The sequence below is a fragment of the Meriones unguiculatus genome, chromosome 18 (genome assembly GCF_030254825.1).
Source record: "Meriones unguiculatus strain TT.TT164.6M chromosome 18, Bangor_MerUng_6.1, whole genome shotgun sequence".
In the NCBI taxonomy this organism is placed as follows: Eukaryota; Metazoa; Chordata; class Mammalia; order Rodentia; family Muridae; genus Meriones; species Meriones unguiculatus.
Window position 1 is genome coordinate 22,124,805 of NC_083365.1, and position 26,769 is coordinate 22,151,573.

At 42.0% G+C, this 26,769-nt stretch overlaps 1 protein-coding gene across 5 annotated transcripts in view; it reads right to left on the bottom strand.

Moving 5' to 3' along the window:
• Positions 1-4,679: 4,679 nt before the first annotated feature.
• Nusap1 (nucleolar and spindle associated protein 1) overlaps positions 4,680-26,769 on the bottom strand; it is a 54,918-nt gene continuing 32,828 nt past the window's right edge. For 2 of the 5 annotated variants that reach the window (XM_060371599.1, XM_021640592.2), the window contains 9 exons: positions 23,908-24,054; positions 21,946-22,102; positions 20,298-20,390; positions 18,872-18,981; positions 16,537-16,655; positions 15,213-15,373; positions 10,475-10,591; positions 7,442-7,550; positions 4,680-5,565 (listed from right to left, as the gene is read on the bottom strand). In XM_060371599.1, coding sequence (XP_060227582.1) covers positions 5,469-5,565; positions 7,442-7,550; positions 10,475-10,591; positions 15,213-15,373; positions 16,537-16,655; positions 18,872-18,981; positions 20,298-20,390; positions 21,946-22,102; positions 23,908-24,054 — 1,110 coding nt within the window. In that variant the 3' untranslated portion in view covers positions 4,680-5,468. Of the gene's footprint in view, positions 5,566-7,441; positions 7,551-10,474; positions 10,592-15,212; positions 15,374-16,536; positions 16,656-18,871; positions 18,982-20,297; positions 20,391-21,945; positions 22,103-23,907; positions 24,055-26,769 lie in introns of those variants that run through there. The other 3 variants (XR_009587368.1, XR_009587367.1, XM_021640593.2) reach the window with 2 other exon arrangements.

Consider the following 26,769-nt stretch of genomic DNA (forward strand, 5'->3'; position numbering starts at 1 on the left):
CCATCCACCTACTTTGAGACAGGGTCCCTCACTGGCCTAAAACTCACTAATTAGGTAGGCTCTCTGGTTAGCAAGCTTCAGAGATCTGCATTCATGTGTGCCTGCAACACATACTTTTATCACACACACACAACCTGTAACTCCAGTGTCCTCTTATGGATTCTGCAGGTACTTGTACTCACATGTACTCAAACACAGATACACATAATTAAAATTAAATCCTTAATAAAGGTGGGGGTGGGGGCTTAGAACCAGGCCTGGAGGTCGGTCTATAATCCTAACTACTTATGAAACTGAGGCAGAAGTTTAACAAGTGTAAGACCAGCCCGAGCCATAGAATGAATTCAAGGCCAGCCTAGTCCTCTTAATGAGACCCTGTCTCAAAACAGGCAATAGAGGGCTTGGGCCGTAGTTAGTGCTGGAATGCTTGTTGAGTGTGCGGAGCGCAGGGCTTATTTTCCCAAAGGTGCCAAAGCAAAACAGAGCAGCTGTACCATTACCCATGGTCTACAACTCTTCAGTTTTCCCATTTTCTCACCAGTATGTTTGTGTGTGAATGTGGTATGGGTGCACCCGACATGCATGTGGAGCTCAGGTGACAGCCTCAGAAATTTTTGTGGTTTATTTGCTTGGTTTGGTTTTGGATTTCGAGACAGGGTTTCTACTGCAGGGCTTTCTGGAACCCGCTTGCAGTTTAAAAAAAACACGAGACTTCTATATAGTTTAAAGCTTTAGATCTTTTGCTGGGGCAGTCTCTCCGCTAGCTTCTAACTTAATGAAACTTCTCAGCACTGTGTCCCAGCCTCGTGGCTAGCTAGCTCTTTCCCCCCTCTTCTGTTCCAGTCTCCCAAGTCTCCCTTTTCCCAGAAGTTCCTCCCAGGTACTTCCTGCTCCAGCTCTTGGCCGTCAGCTCTTTATTATAACCAATCAGCAGTAAAACAACGCCCGATCCATCTCTGGGTTTCTTAAGTCACTGAGGGCCATCTGACCCTTCATCTTTTGGGCAGTTATGGAAGGGCAAGCATTTACCAAGAAAACCCGGGTTTGATGGGTTGGTTATGATGGGCCATAACCAACACTTAGCTCTCTTGCCAGTACAGTAATCAAGAACTGAAAATACAGAGGCACACCACCTCAATGAGAAGGAACCCCAATAGGTTCCTCCATGTAGCCCTGGCTGTCCTAGAACTCACAGAGATCTGCCTGCTTCTATGTCCTGTGCGTCACCATTGCCTGGCAACAACCTTAGATGTTAATTCTCAACTTTGACATTGTTTAGGGAAGGCTCTCAGTTTGACACCATGTATGCGAGGCTAGCTCTCGTTGCCTCCCTTATTGCTGTGTGCAGGCTGGAGTTACAGGTGTGTGCCAGAGTACTCGAGTCTTCGGAGTCTTCGTCCATGTACAGCAAGGACTTGACCTGATGCACCACCTCCTTCCTTCAGTTGATACTTTGCTACAGGGTCTTACTATGTGGCCCAGGCTGACCTTGAACTTGCAGCACTCGTTTTGCCTCTGCCTCCCCAGTGTGCTCTCAGGCACTGGGATTACTGTTGAATATTTCTGTCCATGACTTCCTACTGTTTTCATTATGGTAAAATGTTTTGGTGGCACTGACTAAGCAAGTGTAAATGTTGTGTCACCAAGCTATATCTCAAGACCCAAATTTAACATTTGAATCAATTTATTTTGGGGCTGGTGCCTGGATTTAGGGTCTTTTGCACCAAGGCAAGCACTTCCTGAATTACATCCTCAGCTCAGCTATTCATTTTAAGTCAGGATTTTGACGTGAAGCCAAGGCTGCCTTTGAACTTGTGACCTTGCTGGAGCCTTTTGAGTGAGGCTGGGATTACAGACCTGTCAACTTCAGCATCCATCTTAAAATTTCTTTCTTTAGCCAGGCAGTGGTGGCACATGCCTTTAGTTTCAGCACTTGGGAGCAAAATCAGGCAGATCTCTGTGAGTTCTAGACCAGCCAGAGTTATAGAGCAGTCCACTGTCTAAATAAATAATTTTATTACACTGACTTGTTTATGAACATGTGGAGGTCAGAGGACAGGTTAAAAAAAAGTTAAAAAAAAAAAAAAGTCAGAGCTCCTTCCACCAGAAGGGCTGAGATAGCTATGGAAAATTCTGTAAATTTATGTACATTTAGCTAAAAACTATGAGGTGGATCTAGAACTAGTAATGAGGTTATACTGTGGTGCTTTTTTGATGTCCTATCTAAGAAATCAATTCAGCTAAGATCACTCATTTTTATATAAATGTTTATATTGTGAAAAGGAACCAACTGAAGCCATTTTAAATAAAACTTCAATTTTTGAAGAGGAATCAAATGAAGTTTAAGTTGCCAAGGCCTCCCTGGGTGACTGACATCCTGGTTAGCAAGTTGAGACATGAATGCTAGGCAAGTCACTCCCCCTCTCAACCCCAGTTGAATAACCCAACCAATGGGAGCATCATAAGTGTACCACAAAGACATGTTCCTAAGGAACACCCCTATCCCTAAATACTGATTGGTAAGATCACTTGGCCAGATGTTTCTGGTTTTGAAACTTTAACATTCAGGCTTGGAGTCTGGCTCCTGAGTCTGTTCTGAGATCCTGACCAATCGGGATCAGTAGCAGCCTGAGTACAATGAATTTTGTCATCTGCTTAAATAATAAGATGAAGAGTTTAAAGATCTAATCAGCTCTGGAGTCTGTGTTATTGTCCCTGACTAGCTGGTTTTGCTGCCAGAGATCTTGCTTTGCTGGACCCTTTTTTGCCTGTTTGGATTTTCCTGGATTTTGGGATCCTAAAAATTCAAAGATTTACTCTTGCCCAGGGGTGATGCCAGTACATGCCATTCATCCCAGCACACTGAAGAAAAGGCAAATGATCTCTGAGTTTGAGGCCAGCCTGGTCTACAGAGTAAGTTCCAGGACAGCCAGGACCAAAGAAAAACCCTGTCTCAAAAAAAGTAATCAGTTAATAGATCAATTTTGAATGTCATTTAAATCTTATCAGAGTTAGATATTAAATATTTAGATGTTTACTTTCAGCAATACTTTACTTTTTCTGTGTATAAATCTTGATATAGTTTGAATAGGAAATGTCTCTCATAAGGCCAATATGCCAAAGGTTTGATTCTTGCCTGAGGTGGTATTAGGATGTGATAAATTGTTTAGGAATTAAAGCATTGTTTTTGTTGTTTTGAGACGGTCTCATCCTCTAGCTTTGGCTGGCCTGGTGTTAACTGTGTAGATCAGAGTGGCCTTGAACTCACAGCAGACCTGCCTCTGTTCCAAGTGCTGGTTTGAGTGAGAATGGATCCAATAGGTTCGTATATTTGATTACTTGGTACCCAGTTGGTGGAACTGTTTGGGAAGAATTGGGAGGTGTGTCACTCCACACCATTGAGTGCTCAGGTCATCAGTTGCTCTCTCTGCCCACCATGGTTGAGGATCCAAGTAAGCTCTCAACTATTGCACCAGCACCATGCCACTGTGCATCCCTGCCATGGTGCCAGTGGACGCTGACCCCTGGAATGGTGAGCCCCAAATTAAACACTCTAAGTAGCCTTGGCGAGGGTTTTGTCACAGTAATTGAAAATTAAGACATCACCACACCCAGCTAGTTTTAATTTTGTTTTTAAAGATTGAATTTTAAAACATGTGTGTTGGCTGGGAGCAGTAGGGAGGGCTGTATGCACATGAATGTTGGTACCTGTGAAGGCCAGAAAAGGGTGTGGGAACCCTTTAGCCATTACCTGCAGTTTTGAGTTGCCTGACTTGGGTGCAAAAAATTGAATTTGAGTCCTTTGCAAGACTAGTACATTCCAGGAGCAGTGGCACACACCTGTAAACCCAGCACTCTGGGAGGCAAAGGCAGGTGGATCTCTGTGAGTTTGAGGCCAGCCTGGTCTACAAAGTGAGTCCAGAACAGCCAAGGCTACACAGAGAAACCCTGTCTTAAAAAAACAAAATTAATACATGCCTGCTAGGCATGGAGGTGCACACCTCAAAGAGAGTCAGTCCCAAGATAGCCGGGACTACACACAAACTGTCTGGAAAAACCAGACAACAAAAACAGTAGTATATGCCCTTGACCACTGGGCCATCTCTTCAGCCTTAAATTGTTTTTCACTTATACTGGGAATCAAACCCAGGGCCTTACACATGCAAGGCAAGAGCCCTTCCTCCAAGCCACACAACCTAGTCCTAGTTTTTTTGAAGCAGGGTTTCATGAATCTAAGTCAGCCATCTGATCCTCCTGCTTCTACGGCCTGAGTACTGGATTATAGGTTTATGCCACTGTGCTCAGCTCAGCTTTATTAATCTCCAATATATATAAATAAAACTGTTGGCTATTAACCTTGTTATCTTACTATTTCTGATAGTGAGTTGTAAGACCTTGGATTTAAAATGCAGTGACAAAGATAAAAACACTTCTTTATAGGCAGGTGTGGTGATACACATCTAACGCAGCACTCAACAGGGAGGTAGAGGAAGAGGATTAAGAGTTCAGGGTTATCCTCCGATACAAAATGAGTCTGAGGCCAGTTTGGACTACATGAAACCCTGTCTCAAGAAAAGTTTGTTGTGGGTGAGAAGTGGGTGAGGGGAGGTGTTGGTGCATATTGATCTTTGATGGCCATCCAAATCCTGGGCAACCTATGTTTAAAAAGAATGAACCCACACAGTGAAAATATTTTTATTTATGAAAATCCTAAGCATTACACACAACTCAGAATCTCTACATGGCAAGCTGCTATGCTCAGCAGCCCCACTCACTTGATTCCTACTTGTAAGATTTGAGTCTGACAAAGATGGTAACCCTTACAGTAGCAATTCTGTTTTCTTTTTGGTGGTACCAGGGATCAAATTCAGAGCTGGTGTGTGGCAAAGACAAGTGTTGTACAACAGAGGCACACCCTCAGCCCTGTGGCTTTTATTTAACAAGTAGAAAGAACAGAGGAATTCTATCTTAAGATTATAATGAGCGACAGTTGGCAATTGCATGAAATGATTACCTTTATAAAATATTGATCCATAACCAAATCAATAAGATTTCAGTAGATCATTAGACTTTCCAGACTAGTGAACAAAGTAGTTGTCTTCCAGCCTGCCTTTTCCTTTGAATTTTATCTGACTCATGCTAAGCTTCTGCTGGGGCTGACTGCCGATAGAAATGCACTTGTACAGAAAAGGGTGCAGGTCACTTCCATTAGAACTAGCAGGACCTTGCATGAAAAACCTGTTAAGAGCCTAGGACAGTCTCTTAGAAAGCAGACTTGTATGGACATTGGATGAGAACCACTTCAGGTAGGAACTTGAAGATGATAATACAGTCTCAGAGCACAGAAGAGAAAACACTACACAAATTACGACCAAAAGTTATGGTACAAAAGAGCTTGACTGAAGTAGAGGAAGAGTATGAAAGAAACCACAAACGAAAAGAAGTTGAGAGTACAAAAACAGACAGGATCACTGGGCTTTAGTCACAACCAGGTTTCTTCGGGCTTCCAAAACCTTTGCTCTCCTCTCCTTTTGTTCTTGCTCATGTTTCTTCCGTTGCTCTTCCCTAAGAGGGACAAACAGGTTGCATGTTAGGCTGGACTTAGATGCTGACAGATGCTGACCTAGATAGTTAAATAGCATCTAGCACATGCGTGCAGCAGACATCTCCAGGGCACTGGCCTACGGGTTTCAGCACTTGTCAGCATTGTCTGCAAAGCTTGTTAACTCAGTATTCTTCCTTCCCCCTAACCCACTCCAGCACATCCAGTTGCATCAGGACTGTGTACTTTACTTCGAGGGTCACTTTTTTTTTTTTTTTTTAATTATTTTTAAGGCTTTATTTATTATGTATATGATGTGCTGTCTACATTTACACCTGCACACGGGGAAGAGGGCAGCAGATCTCTTTATAGATGGTTGGGAGCCACCATGTGGTTGCTGGGAATTGAACTCAGGACCTCTGGAAGTACAGCCAGCGCTCTTAACCTCTGAGCCATCTCTCCAGCCCCTTAACTCAGTATTCTAAAGTTACAAATGAAACAAGAACCAGAGGATACCTTGGTGACTGAATTCAGTGCCAGTACTTAAAAAACTAGTTCCAAATGAGAAGTCTTACTCCTAGAAGTCAAATATGTAATCAGGCTACAGTATTAGAACTAAGGTCCACTGACTAGAGACAAGGAAAAAGAAAGTCCAGGTTCGCATTATCCCATGGATAGTAAAGGGTCTTGGTGGAAATGGATCCAGGCAAGATGCAGCTGATAGTTAACCTTTATCAGGAGAGTCCCAGGCAGTAAATCGGACTCCTTTGAGAGCCATGCTTGCCTTGGATCTGTGCAGGGCTTCACTCCTTACATGTGGGTTTTCTTGGGAGTGAAGAGTTTACACCTGCTCATACTTGAGCACTGGTGTCTGCAGGGATAATGTGCTGTTGGGGAGACAAGTCCCATAAGAGCATGCTCTGAATAACCTAGGAAGGCCTGGGAAGCAGGATGTGGTGTGCATTGCAAACCTAATTTGTAATCTATTTTGCTAGAGCCAAAAATACTTAATATTTACATTTCAAGATAGGCTGTCATGTCTGGACAGTGGTGATACACACCTTTCACCAGCACTCAGGTGGCAGAGACAGGTGAATCTCAGTTTGAGGCTAGCCTGATCTATAGAATAAGTTCCAGACCAGCCAGAACTATAGAGAGAAACCCTGTCTCAAAACACAAAACAAACAAAAACAAAAAGGCTATCATGTACCCCAGGTCCCCAACTCACTTTTAAAGAAAGTTCTAGAGGTGACTGGTTTTGTTTTCTTTCTTTTTTTTTTTTTTTCTTCTTTTTCTTTTTGAGACTGTTTCTCTGTGTAGCCTTGACTGCCCTGGACTCACTTTGTAGACCAGGCTGGCCTCAAACTCACAGAGATCCACCCGCCTCTGCCTCCCAGAGTGGGATCACAGGCTTCATGTGAATGATTTTAAAGGTAACTGATCTACTGTGGCTTGAAAATTGTTTATCCACGTTTGGTCCCCAATGTAACAGAGGTGGTGAAATCTTTCAGAGGTGGGGCTTGGAGGAAAGTAAAATAAAATAAAATTAACCCTTGGGATTAATGCAGGAATGAACTAGCTATTCAGGGAGGAGGCTACTAAACAGACAGCCGAACATTGCCTAACCTTCACACACTGTTCCTTACTCTCAAAATGCACCCATGTTATTTGCTATCTAGAGCATAAGGCTCTATCAGTACCTTGGATTTCCAGAAATGCAAGTCAAAATAAACTTTGTTCTCTCTAGCATATCTAGCCTCAAGCATTTTGTTATAGCAATACAATATGGAACAGAACGTTCTACTTCTAACACTATTTTGAAATGCTATCCCTCACATGCTTTGGTGTGCTGTCTTTTGAAATTAGAAAACTTACAACTTGAGATAATTATGTACTCACCTGTTGTGGAGATGAGGTTGTTTATACGTTTTCCTGTGGAAGCTAACTCTGCTTACACATTCATTCAGATTGTTATTCTCTTTAGATTGCCCCCAAGGTTTCAGCTTTCCTAGGTTAGAAAGAGGGGTGTTAAGATGCTTTTATTCACAACTACATTGTCTCCATTTTTTTGGCTACATATCAGCATTTTTACTCTGTTTTGTAGATATTTACATATATTTTCTGCAGCGTGTTTTGATTTCACATTCCAGATATAAACTGTATTTTTTCTCTAAAAATAAAAAAAATGATTCTTCATAAAAATTTTTATTATGACTGTATATGAACATGAGTTCCCACGTCAGAGGACAACTTTGGAGGGCTGGTTCTTTTTTCCCCCACAAGCGTTCTGAGAACAACTCAAGACTGTGAGGTGTGTGCAGCAAGCACTTAGGTACTCAGCACCTCACCAGCCCGCATCATACATGGTCTTTAGTACAAAGACTTTTTTTTTTTAATTTACTTGTGTGCATGTGCCATGGCATGTGTGAGGTCCACAGATGACTTGCTGCAGTTGATCCTCGTTATACTATGTGGGTCCCAGGAATCACAAACTCAGCCTGTCAGATTTGATGGCAAGTAGTTTTATCTACTGGGTCATCTTACTGGCCCTAGTGTCATCTTTTTTCGGGGGAGGTGGGGTGGAAACAGGGTTTCTCTGTGTAGTCCTAGCTATCCTGGAACTCACTCTGTATGCCAGGTTGGTTTTGAACTCAGAGAGAGCCCTGCCTCTGCTTCCAGAGTGCTGGGATTAAAGGCACGCATCACCACAGCTGTGTTCTCCCTCAATCTCTCTCTCTCTCTCTCTCTAACTCTAAGGAAGTCATGGGGGAAAAAACCCCTCAATACAGAGGCTAGGGAGATGGCTCAGTGGTTAAGAGTATATTGTGTCCACAGAATACCCAAGTTCAGTTCTCAACCCCCCATATCATCAGGCTCATGCCACCTATAACTCCTGTTCCAGGGGACGGGACACCTTCTGACCTCCCTGGGTTAGTGCATTTACATGCCCACAGACAGTATACATAATTTAAAAATAATCTAAACAACAAAAGTATTCTAATAAAAAAAAATCTGTTAATATTAATCTAATTATACAAAATAAAGGAATTACAATCAAATAATTATCTTAAAATTATATAAGTATGGGCTGGAGAGATGGCTCAGTGGTTAAGAGCACTGGTTCCTCTTCCGGAGGTCCCAGGTTCAATTCCCAGCACCCACATGGCAGCTCACAACTGTCTGTAACTTTGGCTCCAGAGGACCTGACACCCTCACACAGACATGCATGCAGGCAGGCAAAATACCAGTGCACATAAAATAAAAATAAATCTTTAAAAAATTGTATGAGTATTATGTTTACTATCAAAATTTTAGTTTTTTAAAAAGCATTTAATATTTTAAAGTTTTTGTTTGTTTTGTTCTATTTTTTGAGACAAGTTTTTGGTGTAGTCCTGGCTGCCCTGGAACTCACTCTGGAGACCAGGCTGGCCTTGAACTAAGAGATCCATCTGTCTCTGCTGAGGTTAAAAGCCTGCACCACCAGTGCCCAGCCTTAGAGAAATTTTTAATCTCATTTGTATGTGTGTGTCAACGTTAGTGTGTCCACCTGTGTGGGTGAAATTTGGAGGCCAGAATTGTCAGATCTCCTCAAATTGGAGTTAGAGATAGTTGTGAGCTGCCTGATGTGGGTGCTGGGAATAGAACCTGGGTCTTTTGGAAGAGTATACACGTTCTTAACCACTGAGCATCTCTCCAGCCCCAAGTCTTTGGTTTTAATTTGTGTGTGAACCTGCTGAGTCTATGTGTGCCATGTGCATGCAGGTGCACAGAGAGGCTAATAATAATAATAATAAAGGCTGAATCCCTGGGAGTGGGAGGTGCAGGCCACTCTGAACTACCTGGTATGGGTACTGGGAACTGAACCTCAGTTCTCTGCAAGAGTATTGAATACTGAGAAGTGCTGAGCCATTTCTCCAGCATCCTCAAGAGTTTTTCAGTGAGACTGTTAGATTAGGTTAAAGATCTGCTATAAAATATGATGGCTACAGTTAGTGTATTTCATTGCTGGGCATGGTGGCTCACACTAGTAATTCACACCTTGGGAGGCTGAAGGAAAAGAATAGCCATCAATTCAAGCGCACACTGGGATAAAGAGGGAGTTTCGGACTTGCCTGAGCTACACAAGGAGAACTAGTCTCAAAAACCACTCTCTGCTTCCAGCCAATGCAATGTTCCGGCCTGGCCTCCTGTTCTGCTGCAGTGTCTTCCTGTCACATTAACTGTATTCACCTAAAACAACTGTGATAGAATGTGATGGGCCAGCCTCATACTCTTGCCACATTGCCTCTGCCACCAAAATGAACTCTACCCATCTCCAAAATGTAAGGTACAATAAACTCTGACTTGATTAAAGCATGCAACAGCATACCCAGCTAAGAAAAAAATTTTTAATAAATAAAACAAAGATCCCATCATTCTGAAGTTCAAACTCACTTTTGGCTTTGTGCACATTTGAGGACACCTAGAACACTTCATGCTCTGTCTCAAAACAAAGCAGCAGAAACTGAAACAGATATTTCTATACCCTGATCCTAATAGCCAAAGATGAAAAGTACACACAGGCTAACATTTAGCTGACACTGATCTGTTGACAAGTTACATTCTTGGTTAACAAATGTGTAAGCCTATCAATTGTTTTTTTCCAGGGAAAAATCTTTTAAGTCAGGGATTCTTGTGGAAGCAGGGGCAGAAATTTATATGGTAGGACTTCCTCCCAGTCACAGAATGTTTTTTTCATGTTTTGCAGTGTTTGCTTCACCGCTATATATATATATATATATATATATATATATATATATATATATATACTCTCTCTATATATCCACATACATGCACACGTGCACACATACACCTCTAGCTTTTTGACATCTTTTGATGCAGAACTGTTTAAAGTCTTGTACTAGCTTTGTCTTTCCAAACAATCCCACATACCTTTGTGTGGCTTGTAGTTGAGGGGGCGAGACAAGCTTGCTTTGAGATCAAATCCTGGCTTCTTACTAGAGCCTGGAGTCCGTGTTGCTTCAGTTGTCAACTTGAATGGGGTAATAACTGAAAAACAAACAAAAACCTAAACTAAAAAAAAATACCAAAAAACTTATTAAAACAAAGTATGAAGATTAAAATTTTATTTCTTAGGTTTGTTTGTGTGTACGAGTGCTCTGCCTGCAAGTAGTCTGTGTCCCACATGCGTGCCAGTGCCCAGGGTTTAAGAGGGCTAGTGGGTCTCATGGAGCTGGAGTGACAGACAGTACGAGTTGTCTCACAGGTGCTGTCCTCTGCAAAGCAGCAAGCACTCTGAAGTGCTGAGCCATCTCTCTAGCTGCCTAAATTAGAGGGTTTTTTTAAAAAAGATTTTATTTATTTACACATACATACATACATGCATACAGTATTCTGTCTGCATATGTGCCTGCAGGCCAGAAGAGGGCACCAGACCATATTATAGATGGTTATGAGCTACCATGTGGTTGCTGGGAATTGAACTCAGGACCTTTGGAAGAGGAGCCAGTGCTCTTAACCGCTGAGCCATCTCTCCAGCCCCCCAAATTGAGTTTTTAATCAAAGCATCATTTTACCATTTAAAAAAGATCTACATTATGGATGAAATTTTTTGTTCTCATCTTCCGTTCCATGGTAGAATGGAAACCTAATTGACAGGAGCCATTCACTTCCTGTGATGGAATTAATGCGTTAGGAGAATCCCTACAGCGCACGCTAACTCAGTGTGCTTGAGTGAGGGTGGTGCCGTGGGCTCCTAGGTTTGTATGCTTAGTCATGAGGGGCCCTTGAGAGATTAGAAAGATTAGGAGGTGTGGCCTTTGAGAGGGAGTGCATCACTGGGAGTGGGGTTGTTTGTCTTTTAAAGGTTTAGTTATTATTTATACAGTTTTTATTTATTATTTATTACTTATACAGTTTCTCTGCCTGCACTCCAGAAGAGGGCACCAGATCTCATTATAGATGGCTAGGAGTCACCATGCAGTTACTGGGATTGAACTCAGGACCTCTGGAAAGACAGTCGGTGCTCTTAACCTCTGAGCCATCTCTCCAGCCCCCCGAGAGTGGGCTTTGAAGTATCAAAAGCCCACAGTAGGCCCAGACATTCTCTTCCTGCTGCCTGCTGATCAGAATGTACAGCTCATCTCCTTTCCCAGAACCACACCTGCCTGCTGCCTTGCTCCCTTGCTACCATGGCTCCTGCCAAGATGAAACTGTAAGCAAGTCCCCAGTTAAATGCTTTCTTTTATGAGGTGCCTTGGTCATGGTGTCCCTTCACAGCAATAGAATAGTTACTGAGACACTAAGGTTGCTGTTTGAGCAAACAACTAGAAACCAGCAGCTTGGTACTTGAAGGGCCTTTACTAGGTCTGAGTAGCACTAGAATCCTGATAAAGTCTCTAGAGCTAAGACATTTCTTTCGTCAAAAGCCCCAGTCTTTGGCAGTGTGTTACAGAAGCCCAAACAGGCTGAGTAAGCTCTGTGGAGGTTGTGATGCAGATGTGGGGCTAAAGAGCAGTAAGAAGAGGAACACTAACTATTGAGATCTGTTCCCTAGTTGGCCACCCCTGAATATTCTGAATGGCACCACCTTTTCTAGGATCATCTGAAAACAGTCCTGAAACAGAGGGCAGGGGACATGGCTCAGCAATAAAGGTGCTGGCAGAAGCCTAGCAGCCTGAATTTGATCCCTGGAAACCCACATGGGTCCAAGGATCTATAAGTTGTGAGTTCCACAAGTTGGCCTCTGACCTCTGGCGCACATGCATGTGCTTACACATACATAGTCACCATCATCATGGGAGAGACAGGGCACAACTATAACTGAAGCACTTGAAAGGTGGAGGCAGGGAAGCCTGAAGCTCAAGCCAGCACCAGCCACACAAGCACCTGTCACAAAAAGCAAGTAAGAAGGTGAAAAGAGGGCTGGGGTGGTTTGGAGACCACAAGTCTTTCCAGAGGACCTGCGTCCAGTTCCCTGAACCCCCATCACATGTTCACAACTTCCTGTAACTCCAGCTCCAGAGGGGAACTCACAACTTTTAGCCTCTGTGGGTACCTGTCTTCATGTGCTCTGACTTACCCCAGATACACATAATTATGTAAAATTTAAAAATTAACTAATTAGTCCAGCACATTTATAATCCCAGCACTCAGAAGGCTGAGGCAGAAAGAATTGGGAGGTAGAGACCAGCCTGGGCTACACAGTCACTTCCAGGCAGACTGGAACAGTATAAAACCCTGTCTCAAATAAATAAATTTTTAAAAATTCATACTATTATAACTGAAATAGAGAAAAAGAACTAAATTATATATGGGCCAAAGATCTATAGCTGACTACAGTAAAAGCTTAGTAAAAGCTACTGTTTAAGAATATAACTTTTTTTTTTTTTTTTTTTTTTTTTGTTTTTCAGGGCAGGGTTTCTCTGTGTAGCCTTGGCTGTCCTAAACTTGATTTTATAGACCAGGCTCAGAGAGCTGCCTGCCTCTGCCTCCCTGAGTGCTGGGATTATAGGCATGCACCACCACACCTGGCTGAATATAAATTTTTATTTCATAGAGGATGGCATAGTTTATCAAGCCTTATATTGCTATATTTGAGCACCAAATATCTATCATATTTATATTTATTTCCCATCACAGGGGAAGCTACTCAATCATGTTTAACCTTAACATTTGAAAAGGAGAGCTAAAATCCAGAGTCACCCAGTTAAATAGTCACAAAAGAGAACTCCGGTCCTCTGCTGTGGTAGCGGCACAGGGGAGGGTGCCTCGCAGCGCAGTGAGAACGGGAGTGGCGTTTGCCCTTCAGGACACTGGTCTTGATCCTGGATCTAAGAGAAATTCTTGCATTTCCACAGCATATGATGTGTTCTGGAGGAACCTATATGTCTTTGGGGATAAACTGAAATATATCCATATTTTAACGTTAAAATAACTGAACATGTTTAAATCTTGAAACATTCTGCTGAGTGAGTGAAGTCAAAGAAAATCAGAGTTAAATTTTATTCATGTAAAATTCAAATCTGGTAAGGATGGTGGGGATAAGACCAAAATAACATCTCATTTCAATGAGGCCCTGAATTACTTGGCAGAAACCACTCAAAATGAGGTAAACATTTTGGTCTGTGCCTCACGTCTTTATCTCTGAACACGTTTGAACCCTCTTGTACTGTGAGGTAGGTGCTGTTCAGGCTCAAGCCCACTGTGAAATGACAGACACTAACCATTTTCTCTGATCACCCCTGCCCAGGCCATTTCTTCATTTTAGAATGCTAGGCAGAATGTTTGCTGGCCGATGCTGATACGGATAAGGCTTAAGATGATAGAGCCAAGGGCTGGAGAGATGGCAGAGAAGTTAAGAGCACTGACTGCTCTTCCAGAGGACCTGGGTTCAACTCCCAGCACCCATATGGGAGCTCACAACTGTCTGTAATTCCAAGAGCTGACATCCTCACACAGACACCCATGCTGGCTAAACATCAGTGAACATAAAATTAAAAAAAAAAAAAAAAGATGAGGCTCAGAGGTTAAGAACACTGGCTGTTCTTCCAAAGGTCCTGAGTTCAATCCCCAGCAATCACATGGTGGCTCACAACCATCTATAGTAAGAACAGGTGCGCAGGCAGAATGTTGTATAAATAATAAATCTTTGAAGAAAATAAAAAAAAAATGATAGAGCCAGATGAGAGGTCATTCAGGGGAAGAATTCTGTAAACTTACTATTCTCATCTCTGCACTGTGTATGTGTGTTTGAGGGAGAGATGTGAGGTCAGGCACCATCCACTTTTTCTCTGAGACACAGTCTCTCATAATAGTCTGGATCTCACCAAATGATGAATTCCAAGGAGCCGCTGTCTCTGCCTCCCCAGCAGTGGGATTATAATAAGCATGTTATTACATCCAGCTTTCTTCTTCAACAGAGGTTCTAGGAACTGAACTCAGGTCCCCGTGCTTAAAAGACCAGTGCTTATACTCACTAAGACACTCCCTAGCCTTCAATTTAATTTTCTTTCTCACTATTCAGTTAGGCTGTTAACCCACATAGAGACCCTCAGTCTCCACACCAATTATCATCACCATGGATTGCTCTGGTATTAGAAACTTGGTGATGTCTTCTGTATAATCAAAGACTGACAATTTTGAGGAAACTCTAAAGAGAATCTTGGTGTGTGCGTGGGGGGTAGTAGAGATGATCAACACTAGGGCCTTGAACACAATAGGAACGTCTCTACTACTGAGGGGTACATTTTGATTTGAAGAGTGACGTCACTATTACAGTGTTCTTCTCAAAATCACCGCAGTGGCTAAGCAAGTGCTTAGTGTGTGTAAGGCCCTGGATTCAGTCCCCAGTAAGAAAACACAAAGAGGAAAACAGAAACCAATTAGTGGGAACTGAAGGTGGCATCTAAGTAGATGAGAGTGTTGAGAGCAGAGAGTAGCTCAGGGAGCATCCCCTCACCATCTTAGGGCTGCTTTTCAACAGAAGGGACCCGGCAGCAGGGCTGCTGTGCTTTTAGCCCATGTCTCTGGCGCATCCCTCACCTGTATAAACGAAGACTATGCTATGACTTTTTTGCAGCTGGTTTTACGCATATGTGGAGACCTTAGAGGAAGAGGCATGTTTAATTTCAGAAAGCTACAGGTTTAAAAACTTTTTTTTTTCTTTTACCTGCAGTAGAATTCCTCCCAGTGGTCTTTAACCCGGGTGTTCTAAACACAGCAGCCTGGGCTTTTGAAGCACTCCCAGGCAGGGTCACATGTGGAGACTTTCTAGCTGGAGTCTTGGTCAGTGAGTACTTATGTTCATTATCTTTAGTAGCAGCTGAAAACCTACGTGCAATAATGGAGGAGAACGTGAGCACTTGTAGCAGGAGTAACTAAGGCTTGTAAATGACACCACTGGATCATCACCAGGCAGCTAGCGAAAATACTCTGGAAATACCTGCTATGAATCAACCTCTCTTATACAAGAGACATGTTTTTAAGCAAATAATTTGTCAACTTGCATTATTCGTAAAATAAGTTTTGAGGGGCTAGAAGATAGCTCAGCAGTTAAGAGCACAGACTGCTCTTAGAGGATCCAGGTTTGGTCCCCAACACCCACATGGCAGTCTATAACCATCTGTGACTGCAGTTCTGGGTACCTGACACCTTCTTCTGGACTCTGAGAGCAAGAGGCAAATGTTCTCACACATCAAATAGTAAATCTTTGAAGCTAATAAATAAGATACATTATTTAATAAGATATATATGTGTTTTCCAGTATTGTGTTGGCCAATGGCAGGCCTTGAGGGGAATGCCTGTGGGATTCAGGTCACCCCTCAGGAGCCTTCTGTCCTTTCCCCCTGGCAATATCAAGTCAAAGGGACAGAACAGTCTCCAGAGAAGTGATGATAACATCTGCCTCAAATGCTCTCCTTTGGGGAGTGATGTAAATGGGCACGCCCTACTCATGCCAGATGTCACACGTGTATTTGAGACGATGCCTCCATCATCTGCCCTGTTAAGAGTTCCTGTTCTAATTTCCTCCAGTGATGAGCAGGGATGTGAACATGTAAGCCAAATAAATGCTGTCCTCTTCAGCTTGCTTTCGCTGATGGTGTTTCATCATAGAAATAATAGTAACTCGAAGACATGATCCTATAGTTTAATATATATGAAAACGATCGGTGTGGTGGTGTTGGTTTAAAATCAAATAGAGATGTGGATTTAGGGCTAGCAAGTCAGCAAGACTAACCTACTTGCAAGTGGGAGACTGTCTCAAAAAAAAAAAAAATGTAGATGGGTATTGATGACAACTGAAGGCTGAAGGCTGTCCTCTAGGCAACAAATCTACACATACACACCCAAGCATTTCGGAACACTTGGGGTACAGCTCAGTGGTGGAGCCCCTGTCCAACAAACCCAAGGCCCTGGGCCCAAGCCCCAGTGTGCATATGTGTATACTGTGTGTATACATACCTACATAACCTCTTAAGAGAAAATCTTTTTACCTGACGTTCATTTTAGTTGCTGACTGGCCCTGTGAGAGCTGCTGTCTGGCAGGAGTACATGGTACGGAGAGTCTTCCTCTAGGTGGAACTGGCGTCACTATGCCTTTTTTGTCCAGCTGCTTTTGAAAAGAAGAAAAAGCCCCATTTTAAAATCTTTGCCTCGGGCCAGCAAAGCTCAGCGGGTAAAGGCCAAAATATGATGAGCTGTGTTCCTTCCCCACAGCCACGTGGAAGAGGAAAGATCCAACCCTCATCAACTGTCCTCTGACTAACAGACAGACACACACACAATGTAACTTTACAGTAAGAGCTTGTTCTCAAACAAGGCGAGGCAATATATCTCTCTAATCCCAGATGGGGTGAACATGATCAAGGGTTCAAGGCCAGCCTCAAGGCTATCTTAGACTACATAAGAACTTATTCTCAAAATAATAAACAACAATTAAAAAAAGAAAGAAAAAATCTCCTGGAAGAGCAGCAAGTTTTAGCTTTCTTTATTATATGTGTATAGGTATTTTGCATGTATATCTATACATCTTGTACATGCTTGGTACCCATGGAGGCAGAAGAGGGTGTCAGATTCCCTAGAACTGGAGTTACAGGCAGCTTTGAGCGTCCATGGAGGTCCTGGGAATTGAACCCAAATCCTTTGGAAGAACAGTCGGTGCTTTTAACCAGTGAGCCATCTCTCCAGTCACAGTAACATCTGCTCTTAACTGCTGAGCCACCATTCCAGTTCCACTCAGTCCCTTTTATTTTATTTTTGGTTTTTGAGACAGGGTTTCTCTATGTAGCCCTGGCTACCCTGGAACTTGCTTTGTAGAGCAGGCTGGAGTGGAACTCACAGGGATCTGCCTGCCTCTGCTCCAGAGTGCTGAGATTAAAGGTGCGCACTACCACTGCCCCACCTCAGTACCCTTTTAAATTTAACCTTATACTTTTTTTTAAAGTTTAGTGTTATAACTGGCTAGCATCTGTTTTGAAAAATATCAAGTTATATAGTACTAGCCCTCATATGAATGTTTCTCAGCCCTTTTGGTACCTTCAATTACAGAGAGCAGTAACACTGACTTCCTATGATGTCATCAATTCCTAAATCTAACTCAGCTAAGAGTTGGCTCCATCACCTTGAAGGAGCAGCAAGGCCAACAAAGCCTGTACTGAAGACCCCTGAAGGAACTGTTACCACAGAAACCTTAAGATAGCCATTATAAATCCCTCATTTGAAGATAGAAGCTCAAGCCAGAAACTAATTCATTCTCAATACAAGTAAGGCAAAATGATTGTGGAAAATAGAATATATGCCACTGTGGATGAGGATATCTATTTGTCTGTCTATCTATCTATCTATCTATCTATCTATCTATCTATCTATCTTATTTTTGTTTATACACAACTATATTATTTCCATTTATTTTTTAATTAAAAAAATTTTGTGGCAGGTGGAGGTGGAGCACATCTTTAATCCCAGCACTCAGGAGGCAGAGGCAGATGGATCTTTATGACATTGAGGCAAGCCTGGTCTACAGAACTAGTTCTAAGACAGCCAAGGCTACACACACACACACACAAAATAAAAAAAATAAAAAAACAAAACAAAACAAGCTGTCTTGAAAAGCAATACAACAAAAAATTGTGAGAGCACTCAAACATCCAAAAAAGTCTCCTTCTGCCGCAATGGCTGAGCTGGAACGCACCATGTAGCCCTGTGCTAGCCTCAAGCTCATCTGCTTGCCTCTGCCTTCCGAGGACTGGGTTAAAGGCGTGTGCTACAACATGGCAGGGTGCAGTTTTATCAGAGTGCTTGAAAAACTCTGAGGGCAGGAGAAAGCAATTTGAAGAAAGATGTGTCAAACCCAAATAAGTTCATACACAAATACAGTCATATGATGATAGCTACATTCACTATAGTGTTCAATTATTTAAATAATTAACATTAATTCAGGAGACAGAGGCAGGTGAAAATCTGTGAGTTCGAGGCTAGCATGGTCTACAGAGTAAGTTCCAGGGTAGTCAGGGATACACAGAGAAACCCTATTTCCAAAAATAAAACCAAACCAAACCAAAACAAACAAATAAATTAACAAGATAGGGCTGGAGAGATGGCTCAGTGGTTAAGAGCCATATTCTTCCAGATGACCTGGGTTCAATTCCCAGGGCCCATATGGCAACTCATAACCATCTGTAATGCCTATTCCAAAGGATCAACCCCTTCTTCTCACCTCCCTGGCCCCAGGCAGGTATATGGTACATATAACTACATGTAGGCAAAACAAATACACACACACACCCCCCAAAACAAAACAAAAAACCATGCATTTTGTCTGTTGCATACCTTTAGTTTATTAAGTGAATTGTTTTCTTTAAGGTGTTTCTTTTTTCTCACAATATATTCATCAATGGATTCCATTTTCTTAAAATGAGCCTCATGAAGCTTCTTAAAGTCTAGAATGTTCCAAATCATGAGAAGTAGTAAGATAAAAATCTATTTTAACCTTTGCTATGTTATCAATATTTATCCTCTTTACTTTCCTGACATTCAATTTTAATATCATCTCGGCTAAAACATTAGCCAAATTAGCTGAATTCCAGAACATTCAGCTTTCAGAACTCAGGGAAAAGCTCATCTTGGAGGCCAGCAACAGCAGCACCCTCACTGACCAGTTCCCTGGCATCTGGCTTTGGAGAACAAGAGATTTGTCTTCTTTCACCTAGGTTAGTTTAAGGGCCTTTATTTAATCATGACACAACAGACTGTGCCTAATGTGCACATGTGAGATGGGGACTGAAAGCCAGGGCCTCCTACATGCTAAGCACATGCTCTACCATTTGAGCTACAACCCCTCCTGCCTATGAACACTGACAGTTTTTATGCTGAGACAGCACTGAGTTAAAGACGTCCACGAAGGTTCAGAAAATAAATATGTTAGGCTAGCATGGTTTTTGTCTCATTTTGTTTTAATCCCTTTGAGAATTTTAAAGCCATACTGAGTGCAGGGGCACGTGTCTATAAATACAGCACATGGCAGGAAGAGACAAGAAGATTAAAATTCAAAGCCAGCCTTGGCTACAGCATGAGTTTGAGGCTTCCTGGGCCACATTAAGACTCTGTCTCAAAACAACAACAACAACAAAATACAAAACCATAGGGCAAAAACTTAGTATGAATACTATACCTACACATGTGCAAAAGCAGCTAGTGCGCTTAATCTCTGCACCATCTCTCTATCCCCTATTACTAAATTTTTAATAAACGAACAGTATTCTGTTATAAGTATATAATAATCTATGTGTCAGGCAATGTAAGGCCAATGAGAAAATTGTTTTTGTCTTTTTGACATACTAAGACAGAATGACACAATAAGACAGGCTGGTACAAAACCATGTAAGCAAGATCCCACATGCTGAGTATGGCATGTACCTAGTACATAAATATTAACCTAGTATGTAAATATTATTCCATCAGGTAGTTATTGAAGCCTTGCTGTGTGCTTTTTCATGTGCTGGGTATTAAGCAGTGGAATACTATTCTCAAGCTTTACACCAGCCCACTGAAGCCTGAAGGACAGCCACTGCCACTTTACAATGAGAGAGTCAGTTTGAGTATCAGGTGCCCATGACCCTCCAACTGGCAACCTGGAACAGTGGACCACGAGTCCTGGCCACCACGCCTAGATCTTAGCTGCTGCCAAACACTGCCTATTCAACGAGAGTCTGAAGGAGGAAAGCCGCTCTTTTGTTTCTTTGTGTACAAAACTTACTTGGTGTAGTGGCTGTAGTCCTTTTCTTATTCCTCAGTTTGGATTCCACACTTAGAGGTCTTTCTTCCAAAGGTCCCTTCGAATCTTTACTGTCTGAATAGACAAATACAACAAAACAAAAACTTTTTTTCCATTAAACTGTTGACTTGAATAACCAAAGATATAAAAAAACTTCTATATTTCTCTTTCAACTAACATTAAGAAACTATGATTTAGGGGGCAGTGGTGGGGCATGCCTTTAATCACAGCACTCCCAGAGGCAGAGGCAAGAAGATCTTTGTGAGTTCAAGCCAGCCTGGATTAAAGAGAGAATTCCAGGACAGCTAGGGTCACACAGAGAAACACTGTCTCGAAAACAAAAGCAAAACAAACAAACGAAAAAAGGACACAGGTTCTCAGTCTGTGGGGTCATGCAACCAAACATGGAGGCCAGATGGAATCTGGAAAAAGTAAAAGGTTTCTGAACATGAAGTAATAACCTTGTATGCATCCCAATCAAAGAAACAGGCAAGTGTTTTTATCAATAAGTTCTGCAAAAAGGCAAAATGGGCTCTTGTCACCAAGGAGAGAATGACCTTCCCTAACTTCCCAGAAACCTCTTATTTTGGTCAGGATAAAAGTTACGGCTTAGGATGTTGCTTAGTCATAGAGCTCTTGACTTGCGGCTCCTGGGTTTGATCCCAGTAACAGTTGGGCATGGTCACATGCTTCTAATCCCAGCACTCTGGGAGGCAGAGGCAGGTGGGTCTCTGAGTTTGAGGCCAGCATGGTCTACAAATCGAGGCCAGGCAGCCAGCACTACACAGAGAAAGCCTGTCTCAAAAAAAAAAAAAAAGAAGTTAAATACGACTCAGTGCTCTTTTGCATTTATTTATAGGTTTTGCTTTAATTGTAAAACATGTCAAAGTTCCAAGTGTGGCCACGGTGACTGTGCTCCTCTAAAGATGAGTTAGTTCCCAACTCTAGCATCTGTGATGTCACCTCACTTAAGAACAGGTGATATAACCTCAAACAGAGGTTGTTTTGGTAGGTAGTAATACAGTAAGACCAGTTCCTAAGAGATTCAGACAATCAGTCACAAGAACTCTTAAAGCGGAGGCAGGAAGATTGCTGTGAGTTTGAGGCCAGCCTGGGATATAGTGTAAGGCTCTATCACAAGCCAAATAAACAAAACAAATGTCATGTGATAGCAGAGCAGAGCATGTGACAGCAGGCCACGGAAAACAGACATTCACAGCCACTACAAGGTACAAGAACAAAGAAGGTACACAGTGTCTCAGAAAAGCATGGTTAATTGACACTTTAGAGTTGCAGCTCCTGAATCTATACTACAACCAATTTCTGTTCTTTTTCTTGCTTTTTTTTTGGGGGGGGAGCATGGTACGTTTATGTTTTTGTTATTTTGTTATATGTTTGTTTTTTGAGACAGGCTCTTCTCTATTATTCGCCTCTGGCTATCCTAGAACTCACTATGTAGACCACACTGCCTCAAACTCACAAAGATATACCTGCCTCTGCCTCCCAATTAAAGGCATACAACCACACATGGCTTGATTTCTTTATTTTTTTAACTGCCTGGTTTGCATTCCTGAGAAAGTAATGCACATGGTCCCCTTAGCAATGTCAGTCTGAAAATGTTAGTGCTTACCATTTCTCTCACTGTTCCCTGAGGAAGCTGTACTCCTGTCTTCTTGGTTCTGGTCTGGCAGAAAAGAAACTTTTGTAGTAGCTCTGAGTTCTTGGTTTTCCTGATTTTCTTCATTTTGGGATACATCAGTATCACTTCCTTTTATCTCAGAATGATCCTGCAACAAAGTTTGGGGAAAAAAAAAGAATTGCTACCTTCTAACAAAAAGGGTATGAAAATAGGTGATGTGGGAGTGGGTCAGAAAAACAAAAGAGGAATAAGACTTCTGAGTGTTTGAACCTCTGCTCTGAGAGATAAATTTAAAAGCAGATACTAGAGGCCACTAGAGAGGACAAGAAGATTTATTTCCTTATGGATAATAAACTAAGACTTAGACTCAGCTTCTAAGCGCGGCATGGTCACACACACCTGTAATCCCAGCATTTGGGGAGGCAGAGGCAGGTGGATCTCTGTTGAATCTGAGGCCTTCCTGATCTATAAAGTGAGTCCAGCCACGGCTACACAGAGAAACCCTAAACAAAAAAATTATTAAGACTGAGCATAGTGGCACACCTTTAATCCCTGCACTTGAGAGGCAGAAGCAGGTGGATCTCTGTGAAGTAGTTCAAGGCCAGCCTGGTCTACCAAGTGAGTTCCAAAGCAGGCAGAAAGGGCTACATAGTGAAGCCCTGCAGGGTCTAGTCACATAATGAGTACCAGGCCAGAGCTATACAGTGAGATCCTGTCTCAAAGGGAAAGGGAGGGAGGAAAAGAGGGAGAGGACGAGAAGAGAGATACTATGTGGTAAAAATTATATTTGATTTCTGTTGTTGTTTCACTGTGTAGCACCAATTGTCCTTGAACTCGTGCCCCTCTGGCCTCTGCTTCCCCAACACCGAGATTATAGTTGTACACCTTCCTGCCTGGAAAAGGAAGTTTCGTTTGAATATGATACAAGAGTAAAATCTGTGTAATCAAAGCAAGCAAGGAGAGCTCCTAGTCACCGTGATCACACACTATTGACAGGCTGTACAGGATGATCACTAGGCCAGGAGCAAAATTAAGAAAGAGAACTTAAAACTCCATTTCAGGTTGGCCTCTTTTTCTTTCATATTTATCACAGACCCTCTATGAACAACACATGAGCATTCACATTAATTCAATCAATTTTTTAATGAGTTGTGTATGAGTGCATGTCCCAGTGCATGCTAAGTAACCAATCAATAACTTAGGAACCCACAGTCTCCACTGGTTTCCAGTGTGCACGAGTATGCTTATGATGAATGCTAGAAGAGGGCATTTTGGGGGTGTGGCTGGAGGAGGAGGCCCTCTCTTTATTCTCCACTTTGTTCCTTTAGAGCATGCCCACTCATTGAACCTGGAGATTTGGGTTTTAGGTTAGCCTGGCAGCCAAAAAGCCCCAAAGATGCTGCTTGCACTCCCTTGCTAGAGTTACAGGTGTGCACGAGACATGGGTACTGGGATCTAAACTCCATAGCAGCAAGCACTCTGAACCCCTGAGCCAGCTCTCATCTTTCTCCAGACCCTTAGATGAGGATTCATTTATTTATTTACTCGTTTGTTTGTTTGTTTATTTATTTTTTATTTATGTGCTCCACTGTGAAGGTGTCAGATCCCTTGGAAATGGAGACAGTTGTGAGCTGCTATGTGGGTGCTGGGAATTGAACCCGGGTCCTTTGGAAGGGTAGACAGTGCTCTTAACCACTGAGTCATGTCTCCAGACCCAGATAGGGATTTAATGTAGACTTAATACTAGTAATTTCTTCCAGAGTGCTAGGGACAGGAGTGAAGTGGGAGCAGAGCAAACACAGGTCTTTGCCTCTGAGGAACTTGCAGCACATGCTATGTTTTAGCTAGCTGGCATCATAAGGGAAGGTAAAATGGAAGCTTGCTAATGTGCCGTTACGTTAGCTTATGGTAGTTACGGTGCCTTCTCTTCAGTTTTTGCACAGTGCCATTCACCTGGAAGCTAGGAATTCCATGGACGGTCTTGCGCTTCCTCTTCCTCGTTTTGGTGACATGACCAATTGTTACCCTCTCAGTTTGCTCCTCACCATTAATTTGTATCTCAGTCTCATCACAGGAGAATGCAGAAGATTGATTTTCATCCTGGAAAAGATGGAGACAGTATGGGCCATGTCCTGCATGAATGGTCACTAGCAACTTCTTTCTAAGTCAAAGTAACTTGTCACAGATAAGGGAACAGCACTTGCATTGTCATAAACTAAACTAAAAAGTTACAATATGAATACAGCATGGTCAGAAAGCAGAGCATCCAAACCAGATGTGCTCATATAAGAAATCACTGTTAAAAAAAAAAAAAAAAAGAAATCACTGTTATGTTAATGCTTATGTATTAGTAGGGAAGGTTTTTTTTTTAAATAAAATACATAATGCTATTATCTATATTTCTTATATTTGTAGAAGAAAAAAGATCCTTTGTTTTCCTCCTAAACCAAAGAACGTGGATGGCGTATAGCTGTTTCTTAGGTGTCCACATGCTAGGGAAGTACCCTAGGGGTAAACATTATCCAGCACTTTTCTCACTTTTTATTTTGAGAAGGGTCTCACTAAGTTTGCTGACTTGATCCCAGGCTGACTTTCACTTTTGATCCTCCTGTCTCAGCCTTCTGAGTGCTGGGTCACAGATACGATTCACACCACATGAGCTTGAATTTTTTTTTTTTTTTTTCAGATAAACTTACATGTGAATATGGCTTAAAATACTAAATACAAGATCTGGAAAGTATGTATTTCGGCAGTTAAGCACTCACCTACTATGTACAAGGCCCAGAGTTTGACCATCAGTACTTTGGAGATGTACAAGTACAAAAACAATCATGAAAAGCAATTGGCCTGTCACCCTGGCTATTGTAGCTTTTTGTCTGGAGGTTCCTCATTTGTCTCTAGGGAATCCTGGCACACTCATTCATATAATCAGGGCTTCTGTGTTAAAATGTAGCTTTTATCTGTACTCTTCTCTCACACCTGTCTTCCTAGTAGACTAATACCATTTTAGCCAGTGTGCCACACCTTTAGAGCCTTAAATTCACCTTCAAATGTTGTTATAGTTTTGTAATAAGTTTTGTAAACTGTAGGTATAAGCATCTTTAGTTACTCCTCTTCCTATCCCATTTAGCTTGTGTGTGTGCTGAGAAATTGAAAATAAGGCTTCACGAATGCTAAGCCAGTGCCCCACTTCTCAATTTCTGTCATCTGTTGAGACAGTGTTTTGATATGAAGTCCAGACTATCTTGAGCTCTAAATATGCTTCAGGTTCCCTAGTGCTGGGAGTAGGTGCATGTGCGGCTCTTTCTGTTCTCCTTATCAGCGTTGGCCATGTTTGTGTTCTGTGTAGTCTTAACTGAAACATCTCTTGATTCTATGGACAGTTCACCCAATAAGTTATTGTAAAGTGTGTTTTGTCTGTAAGTTTTCGTTTGTTTTCTATACCAGCTCCATTCTTCGGGGCTGTTTCTCTTACTTATCTTAGTGTCCTTCAGGCTGCAGCTTTGTCACAAATGTTTATTATCTGGGTTGTTTGTTCCTTAGGAGCTTGAATGTGGGAGGAAGCTTTCTTTTTTTTCTTTCTTTTCTCTTTTTCAAGACAGTATTTCACTGTGTAGCCATGGCTGTCCTGGAATTCATTCTGTAGACCAGGCTACAGAGATTCACCTGCCTCTGCCTGCCAAGTGCTGAGACTAAAGGTATGTACCACCATCACCACCTACTTTTTTTAATTAAAGTGAAAAAAATTTATATGCATTGGTATTTTGCCGGCATATATGTCTATGTGAGGGTGTGGGATCCTCTGGACCCAGAGTTACAGGCAGTTGCCATGTGATACTCTTAAACACCAAGCTATCGATTCAGCCAAAGAAGGGAGCTTGTCGTAAGACAAGATTCTAACAATAGATCCTTGGGTGGAAGAAGTGCATTATGCCCTAGGCTCCTTGAGTGCCCAAAGTCAGCAGCTGGCTTTGCTTGACAACCAGTTATCTTTCAGGGAAATCTGGTACTCCATACCCTCCACATATGGAGGAGGGTGTGGACTTCTTTGTCTCCCAACTTTCAGAGCAAAGTGGTTGAGCATGAATGCACACATCTATCATCCTAGATACTTGGGTAAGACAGGAGGGTCTCAAATGTGAGGACAGTCTGGGCCACATAGAAAGACCTAGCATATATAAACAAACAAACAAAGATGCAAACCTAAAAACAAACACAAAAAGAGGAATTCAGACCCGCTATGTAACCAGGGTATTTATGGCTCTAAGTCTAGTTTTTATCCTGCTCCTCTCCTGCTGTCTCTCTGTCTCATAACTTATAATTAACTTTTGCTTTCCCTGTTTTTTTTTTTTGTTTTTTTTTTTAAAGAAAGGGACTTATATTAGCTTAGACTGGTATTGAACTCAAGAACTTCCTGCTCAGCCACTGGAATGCTGGATTACAAGCATGTGTCATGACACCAGGTATTCTGCATTTGTTTAAAGACTTCTATTCATTAGATAACAGCTTTTTCATCATTTACAACGAAGGAGACAATTCAGTCCCTGGTCCTGTTATTATTTGATAATAACACCATATAACAATACACATCCTATCTTTCTCTTTGTTCATGGTTTTTGTTTTTTTTTTTTTTTTTTTTGAGATAGAGTCAGGGTGTAGCCTAGAACTCTCTGGTGGCCTGTCTTGGCTCTACCTCTCAATGTTGGACTTATAAGCATGATACCCTACATCATCTATTACATCTTAAATCATCACTGATAAGTATTAATTGCTCACTAAACACAACTGTTTAACTAGGTAAGTGATAAAGAACAT